Genomic DNA, 9268 nt, shown 5'->3' on the forward strand with positions numbered 1-9268 from the left:
GTTGAAAGTTTTCAAACAAGTTAATAAATCCCCCAAAACCAATGGCATTTCCCCGAAACTTTCCCTAAACACCATACTTGTCAAATTACTGACAAAGCTCAACAGAAGTAACCCTGAGACTGATTTCAGATTCGTAAATGATTCGTTGTTTTGTTTTCTAGCGAAACTCATGGCACATGACCATACAGTCACGCGGTCCGCAGAAGCTCCGCCCAGGCAGAAATAAGAAATTAAATGATTGGCTGGCTAGCCGCGATGCTTTACGCTGATTAGATGCCGCTGCGAGTCCGTTACAACGTTTTGGATGCTGCGCATGCGCCTCAGGCAAGAAGCTAGAAATAAAAGCGTCTGTAGGTGAGCGTCATGCATTCTGGCAGTCGGTAAAACTAAAGGTAAGTGTACATCAACTGCTAATATTTACATTTTTGTATTACGCTGGTGGAGATTGTGTGTATCTATTACTTGTGTTGCAAATAAATAAAAAAACCTGGAAGAAAATAATTGTTTATTTTCGCGAGGACAGATAAAATGGCCTGGTGTTATTAAAGCGTTTATTTCCTTGTTCGATTGTAGGGAATACGACACTCATTCCCCAGAAATATACCATAAACATCATGGTCACTAGGAAAAAACTTGAGTCTTTACAGTAGTAGCTATCACCGTAGTAACTGTTATTTGTAAAGATAAAAAGAGCAGAAAAATTATTTGTTTATATTCTGGTATAACTCAAAAGAATAAGACCGTCTCAGTCTTACTGTAAAGAGTCTTACTCAAAGTTCAGTCTTCCTGTAAAAGGACATCTGTTGACATACAGATAACAAAATTATCTCAAAGTTATTGGCTCACTTTATAAGCTTAGTGTATATACTAAAGCACTGATGCAATATTTGTTGAATAAAAAAAATAGTGCATTACAAACATTTCTTCTATATAGTCACATCAGGCATGCAAATGTGTTGCATTTTGAGGGAAGTATGAAATTAATTCTGTGCATGTTCTTCTTATATTAGTAAACTGCAGACATGACTCCACAGACCGTAAGCATTTTAGGACTCATCTTGAGTTTGGGACTGGCTGTTAGCGCTTTTCCTGCCGAGCAGCCAGAAAATGGAAAGCACTGGGTTGTCATTGTGGCTGGATCCAATGGCTGGTACAACTACAGGCATCAGGTGAGAGCGCATTGGATTTTCCCATCTACTGTAATGATTGTGTATCTGTTGTCCAAACTGTAATAGTGTTGCATGGTTCTGTTTTTAATATGTGTAGGCTGACGTTTGCCACGCCTATCAGATTGTCCACAAGAATGGCATTCCAGATGAGCAGATTGTGGTGATGATGTATGATGATCTGGCAAACTCCCCTGAGTGAGCATTACCTTTATTTTTTCTGAACTTATGGTATGAATACCTGGATTCTATTTAGAAATTTGACCTTTGGAAGAGATAACGCATTACCTGGGAAGTTGCTTTGTTCTTTTATCACTGTTGGAGTTTTGAACGAAAGTTATACTATTCCAGATTGCGGAAAATGTACCGTGAGGTGTTCGTCTAAAAATGTAGGATTTGAAAATAAACGTTTTGGGCCATTATTTGCTGAATTTTGCACAACTGTGACATTTTATCGTTATAAATTGTTTATGTAGTTCAAGTGTTTATTCCCTGATGAAGAAAAACTATTGTTTTATTATCTTTGGCTGAATCGCATGGTGTTATTGTTAATGTTTAACCTAAGACAAAGAGAGGGTTGTGTTTTTGAAAATGATCCATATGACAATTCAAATCAACAACATGAACATACAGTACAGAGTTTCATAACACTATATTTGTGTCCAGTAACCCTACTCCAGGAGTGGTCATAAACAGACCCAACGGAACTGATGTTTACAAAGGAGTGCTGAAGGACTACATTGGTGATGTGAGTCGTTCGACTTCTACGTCTCAGATATGATTATTAAGAGTGTCAACCATTTATTAATATGCTGTGTATTCGTGATTCAGGATGTGACTCCTCAGAATTTCCTGGCCGTGTTGACAGGCAATGTCTCCGCTGTGAAAGGAGGCTCTGGGAAAGTGCTGAAAAGGCAAGTTCCCGTTTTAACACACAAAGTTGGCGTTGTATGTGGTTTGCGTGTCTGCAACATTTATGTTAGTATGTAAATAACTTAAGTGAAATTTTAGTGTTTTCCTCTTTCTGTTACTGTAAAATCTCGAATAAAATGTTTGTGCATGCTGAGTCAGATATGCCGTTCAACAGGTCTTGTGATGTTTCAACATGTTTTTCTGTTTCTTCCTCCTGGCAGTGGTCCCAATGATCATGTGTTTGTGTATTTCACTGATCACGGAGCACCAGGTCTACTAGCCTTCCCTAATGATGATGTAAGCACTTTCCACTTCCTCTGCACATTTCACCGAGCCAGATCCTTTCAGCCTCTGGCACACACATTACTGTGGGGTCCAAACATCTTGGAACACTCTTGTGAAAATTAATCTGTTTTGCAAATCTTATATTCTAACTATACAGTAGTTAATCTTAAAGGACCAGTGAATGGAATTTAACGGCATCCAGGGTGAAGCTGCAAATTGCAACCAATGGCTCACTGACGCCAGCCCTTCGTTTCGAACCATTATGCCAGCTGAAACAGGATTAAGATGTTGTCAGGTTTTTACTTCTTTGCCGAAGGAGATCATGTATTTACCAAACGCGCTCTGTGGAGCAGTTTGTCTATTTAGGGCTACTGTAGAAACAACCTTGAGAATTCCATGTAAGCGGACCCGTGGTGTATATAGATAGAAATGGCTCATTCGAAGGTAATAAAAATGCTATACAGCCCCGAATACTTGGTTATGTAGATTTGCTTTTAGTCGTTTGTGTTATGCGTTTGTGAAAAAATTAACACATTGGAGCTTAAAGCTTAAAAAAAGTTTCTTTACAATACGATTGGGTTTTTGCATGCTGTCAGCAATGGGTCAGCTGACATTAAACGACGAGTAACTCCTTTAACTCCGAAGGTTGCTACATTGACAACTTTACAGTAATTGTGTCTCTTGAGTGGTTGAAGGGAAATGGTTTCACTTCTCTATAACTGACATGTGACCGTGAGTTTATGCAGATGTTGTACATTTTTACTCTTTAATCATACAATGCCTCCGTCATTATTTTAGCTTCAGGTTGATGACATGATGGCTGCCATCAAGTACATGCATACCAACAAAAAATACAAGAAGGTGACTGTTACACATGTTCTTTCATGAATATTTGATTCTAAAATTATCTCCAAAGCACAACTTCTAAACATCTCTCTCTCTCACACACACACACACACACACACAGATGGTGTTGTATATTGAGGCCTGTGAGTCTGGCTCTATGATGAAGCCCCTACCAGTTGACATTGATGGTGAGTTTGTCTCACATCATTGCATATGCTGTGTGTGAATCGTACGATAGTAACCATCATTCCTTGATCTGTCTCAGTCTATGCCACGACTGCAGCAAATACTCATGAGTCCTCGTACGCCTGTTACTATGATGAGGCCAGAGACACGTACCTGGGAGACTGGTACAGCGTCAATTGGATGGAGGACTCAGACATTGTTAGAATACACGTGCATCACACACTCACAACTCATACTAGATATATAGTATAGCTAAAATATGATATATGGTGTTGTGTTTGATTTGATAGGAGGATCTGGGATCTGAGACATTGGCAAAACAGTTTAAGATCGTAAAGACCAAAACCAACACCAGCCACGTGATGCAGTATGGAAATAAGGTATTGAGCAATTGTGACTTGCATGTCTTCTCACAGCACTTATCATTATTTTCTAGTGCTTCATCACTGTGGTAAGCAAGTATCTGATAAAAGCAGAAATGCTGGTCTAGTCCGTATCTGCATAGCCTGGTAAATTCCAAACGTAACCAATTTTGCGTGTGTTTGTGTTGCAGACGATATCCCATATGAAGGTGGTTGCCTTCCAGGGTAACAACAAAGGTGGCGTTAAGATGGCCGAGCCTGTATCTTTGCCTGTGATTACGGAACATGACCTCATGAGCAGCCCGGATGTGCCCCTTGCAATCATGAAGAGGAAACTCATGAAGACCAACGATATCGATGCTGCCCACGCTCACCTGCAGGAAATCAAAGCACATCTGCAGGTATGAGACGCTGCCGTGCACCGGTCACTCTATGATGGGTATGACCGTCTGCTATTTGGTAAAATAATAAGAGGGAATGAAACCATGAGAATAAAAAATAATTAGAATCGTTTTATAATGTGTTAAGCAAAATAAGTTGCACCTTTTCCATAAACCCCTGAAATGTGTTAATGTTTATGAAAAAAAAAAACATTTGATTTGATGATTTACTTGTTTTTGCATGTGAAGGTGCGTGAGCTGCTTGCCAACACCATGCGTGAGATCGTGGAGCATGTGGTCCAGGAGAAAGAAGAAGTGCAGAATTATTTGGATGGGCGTGAAGACCTCACACAGTATGAATGTTATAAAACCACTGTCAATCACTACAAGCAACACTGCTTCAACTGGCACCAGCAAGAGGTACAAAAAGTAATCTGGGGTTATTGTGTCATGTGTGATATTCTAAGGTTCAAACTTTTGAACCCATCTGCACCTTTTTGTGGATTATTTATACAAAATAAATTGACACATTAAAAACCCCTTAATCAATTTAAGGAAGCCTATAGCATTTCAACCTTGTTCCACTGTGTGTTGCAGTATGAGTATGCTCTGAGACACTTGTACGCTTTGGTCAACATGTGTGAGGGTGGATACCAGGCAAAGAGGTGAAAACACATTCTTCACATTTTATTTTTCCAAATTATTTTAGAGCTTAGTGTCTAAAATAACAATTAAACAAAAATATATTAGCCTTTTTCATAACGCAATGGCGCCCCCTGTCAGTAGTAGCTTGTTTAAACTGTTATCTTGGGGGACATGAATGAAAGTTTGATATTTTATTTACGATTTAGAAAAAGTTTTAATATTTGTGTATTCTCGCAGAATCACAATGGCCATGGACCATGTGTGTTACTTCAGACAGTAAACATGTGAACTTGAGGGCTTGTGTCGGATGAACTACACTTTGCACACATGAATCTGGTCGTGGGGCAAATCTCTATCATCACACTGCAATCTATTGCTAGCTTTGGTTTTGATTATTGATTATATGTTTTCAAAGAATTGCACTTAATTTTTTATGTAAATGTTTTACCGCTTTTATATTTTACTCTAAAGAAAGACGTTGCCCTGTGACTCCTGACAAACCTAATGGACCGATACCATTATTTTATTCTGTGAAAAACTTTTTACGTTTCAGTTACTTTATTGATGAAGATGTTTTAAGAGTGTGTAAACTAGTTAAAAATCTAGAGAATGAATGAGGATGTCCTACACATTCGATATCGTTTAAAATAATTTCAATCCATTTAAAATGAACACTAGCTAAAATGCATTGTGTAACACGATGCACTTTAAGATTATGTTTTAAGGTCATGACTCAAGTCTGAATTATGAATCTATAATAGATGTTTTGCTGTTGATCAGCTTGGTAACAAAGCCATGACAATGCCCAATAAAAACAAACTAGCTCAAACATTTATTGGTAATATACTAATACATTCAGTACAGACCAGTTTATCTACCTGAAACCTGTGGTCATACTTAAGAAGAAGTGTCTTAAATGACTGAGATCAGCTCTTATGGGAAATAGTTGCAGTTTGAGTAGCTAATGAGCAGGTTTGTTCTGTGTAATGGCTGTGGTGTCAGGCTGGTCATTATGCCAAGTACTCACCACTTAGAGAAAATTTGAGTCTCAACCCTCTGAACTAGAGGTGGTATGTTTGCTAGATTTAGCTTTCTGAAAGCAAGTTCGTACTGGTGACAAAGTAGGCTAAAACCTATGTGAAACAATACAATGAACTACAACCAGTCTTCCCTGTCAATATATATTCTGTTAAGCAGTAAATTGTCATCTGATTATAAAAATAAACCGGTATTGAGTGGAGTTTTGACTGTTTCTGTATTATTTTAGCCCTTTGCTGTTTCAGGCAACGTTTGTGTCAAATTCAGACATTTCCTAGATTAATTTCACCCAATTTTTGAGTGCGTTACTTTTTGACCCAGCATGGGTTGAAAATAACCCATCATTTTTCAGAGTGTATGCAAATTGAGACATGGGTCAGGAATAAAGAGTAATATTGTAAAAATATAGTTTACACATCAGTACACTGTAAAAAACACAACGCAATTCAGTACAACAACATCAAATGTAGGTAAAACAACTGTAAAATCGTAATATTAAGGATTTTTTTACAATGTAGAACATAAATCTTTGTGATAAACGTACATATAATACACATTATGAATCAAGTTTAAGATCTTTTTTTACCTGGTGGGTTGGCTCATTTAAGCCATTCTTAAAAAAAGATATATTTTATTTCCAGAAAAAGATTTTCTAGTTACATTACAACCAAAATGTTCCCCGCATGTTTGTTAAATGAAACTGACTGGTGTATTTTCTAACACCTTTGTAGATATGGACAGGAAATTATGTCAATGACCCACATATCATTTTTTAAATTATTTAAAAAAATGAAAAAAGATTAAACAAAGTTTGCATAGCTGTTGGGTTAAATTCAGCTCAAATGCTTCTCTCATCTGTTCATCCATTCCTATTTTTGTTCCCAGAGCTTTGACCTGTTAGGGCAAGTGAAGACTTGAGTAACATAACATGTTGTTGGCAAACAAGTTGCTCCGTACATTTTTTTAAAGAAATTAATCCATCCATTATGCTTACGTACTCTCAATGAGAAAGGCCAATAGTGTCTTATGTAATATTTTGTCATTGCCTGATCTTTCATTACATCTGATTCAGCAGAAGGTGTGTTCAGGTGTGAAGTGATGCTTGCTGGTTTGGAATTCAGCCACCCTATAAGGCGAGATAACTTTAGTTGGGCAGTGCCCCTTTACACCATGTGTCTTTGTGTGAGAGAGTATGTTTGGCTATACAGTGAGGAAAATAATTATTCGATCCCCTGCTGATTTTGTAAGTTTGCCTGCTTGCAAAGAAATGAAAGGTCTATAATTTTAATGGTGGGTTTATTTGAACTGATAGAGACAGAATATTTTTAAAGATCATGGGAAAAATGTTATATACGCAAGGGTTATAAATTGATTTGCATTTCAGTTAGTGAAATAAGTATTTGATCCTCAACCAACTAGCAAGAATTCTGGCTCCAGAGATTGGTTATGTGCCTATATGGACCACAGATTAGTCCTGTCACTTAGAGAAATGACTCCTAAAATCAGTTTATGTGTATACAGTATAAAAGATGCCTGCCAACAGAATCTGTATCTTCCATTTCAACCTCTCCACCAGCATGATCAAATAGGTTTTAAAGGATCTCAGGGACAAGATTGTAGACCTGCACAAACCATGAATAGGCTACAGACAGACGCTTGGTGAGGAGGATACAACTGTTGGTGCGATTATTAGGAAATAGAAGAAATACAAAATAACTATCTAATGCCCTTGGTCTGGAGCACCCTGCAAGATTTCCCCAATGGAGTAAAGATGATAATGAGACAGGTTAAAGATAAGCCCAGAACTAGATCGAAGAAGCTTGTTAATGATTTCAAGACAGTTGGGACCACAGCTAGCAAGCAAACCATTGGTAACACGCTATGCCACAATAGATTGAAATCCTGAAGCACCCGCAAGAGCCTCCTGCCCAAGAAGGCCCGCCTGGCTCATCTGAAGTTTGACAATGAACATCAAGATGATTCAGAAAAGGCTTTGGCGAAAGTGCTGGCACTACTGTGAGACCAAAATTGACTCCTGTGTTTGTAAGGAGAGAAATGGTGACTATGACCCCAAGAACACCCTCCCTACAGAGAAGCACAGTGTTGGAAATATTATGCTTGAGGGCTTTTTCTCTGCTGCTGCATTGGGGGGCAGAGGGACGCGCCCATGTACCGTAAAATCTTGGACGAGAAGCTCTTCCACTTCACTAGAGCACTGAAGATGGGTCATGGATGTGCCTTTAACATGACTAAGACCCAAAATATATTTATCAAGACAACCAAAGAGTGGCTTAACGAGAAGCACATTAAATGTCCTAGCCAGTCTCTAGACCCTAGTCTTATAGAAAATCTGTGAAGGAGACTAAAACTAAAATTTACTGAGCAACAGCCAAGAAACCTTAAAGATTGACAGACAAGTGGACTAAAATGTATCCTGACACATGTGCAAACCTGGTGACCAACTATCAGAAATGTTTTACCTCTGATGAAAAATGTTTTCGTAATTTTTTCTCGGGGATCAAATACTTATTTCACTGAATGATATGCAAATACACGTATAACCTTTATATAACTTTTTCCCCCTGTTTTTTTTTATATTCTGTCTCTATCAGTTAAAATAAACCCACCATATAAATTATAGACCCTTCATTTCTTTGTAAGCAGGCAAACTTACCAAATCAGCAGGGGATCAAATAATTATTTCCCTCACTGTACTTGTATGTGAAAGACAAGTATGGTGAAATGTGAAGTATAATCTCCACTATCTGAAATGCTCATAAATCTGTCGAAACATGTTTTGCTGTTTAATTTTATGACTTTTGACGGGATAGGTCTCCCACTAAACTAACCCTGATCCTGTATGACTTCCGCCATAGAACACAAGGTAACATTGGTAACCACCAAACAACACTGGTCGCCTTTGACTTCCACTTCATGGACACAAAACCACTGAGAAATTTCTCAAAATGTCTTCTTTTGTGTTTCACAGAAGAAATGTTTTCAACCACATAGGAGTGAATATATAATGAGTAATGACAGACTTTTGGATGAACTGTCCATTTAATGTGAGTGTTAGATTTCGGGTAAGGGTGCCCAATCAACTGTCCCGCATAATTCAGCCCCAACCCTGATCACACACCCGCGTGTAATTTCCAAATAATCCTGAAGACCTTGATGTTCTGGTTTCGGTTGATTTTGGCTGGAGCTAAACTCTGCAAGACAGTGGCTTTCTAGGGACAGGACTGGACATCCAGTCGCAGAAAGTGATGATGTCATGCTAAATTAATCTGATCAGCAAATTTCACAAGTCAGGAAATTAGATTTACCAGGACAGCTGTTTTCACAAGATTACAATGTTCAACATGGTGGGATTTTGTTAAATGTGTAACTCCATAGTCATCAATATGACTGTGTGGAATGACGACGTGTTGCAGGGATGTCAAGTCTG

The 9268-nt window shown here is 38.2% G+C and overlaps 1 protein-coding gene across 1 annotated transcript; it reads left to right on the forward strand.

Annotated features, from left to right (window-relative positions):
- The first annotated feature begins 297 nt into the window (after nucleotides 1-297).
- On the forward strand, nucleotides 298-6022 carry lgmn (legumain). The gene is made up of 14 exons (XM_056761534.1): nucleotides 298-392; nucleotides 1011-1169; nucleotides 1267-1364; nucleotides 1833-1914; nucleotides 1998-2080; nucleotides 2300-2375; nucleotides 3162-3224; nucleotides 3331-3397; nucleotides 3475-3593; nucleotides 3686-3775; nucleotides 3949-4158; nucleotides 4387-4557; nucleotides 4735-4802; nucleotides 5020-6022. The coding sequence occupies exons 2-14, from the start codon at nucleotides 1023-1025 to the stop codon at nucleotides 5060-5062; spliced, it is 1317 nt and encodes a 438-aa protein (XP_056617512.1). The 5' UTR covers nucleotides 298-392; nucleotides 1011-1022; the 3' UTR covers nucleotides 5063-6022.
- Nucleotides 6023-9268: the final 3246 nt, after the last annotated feature.

Source organism: Triplophysa dalaica, chromosome 11 (genome assembly GCF_015846415.1).
Source record: "Triplophysa dalaica isolate WHDGS20190420 chromosome 11, ASM1584641v1, whole genome shotgun sequence".
Taxonomy (NCBI): domain Eukaryota; kingdom Metazoa; phylum Chordata; class Actinopteri; order Cypriniformes; family Nemacheilidae; genus Triplophysa; species Triplophysa dalaica.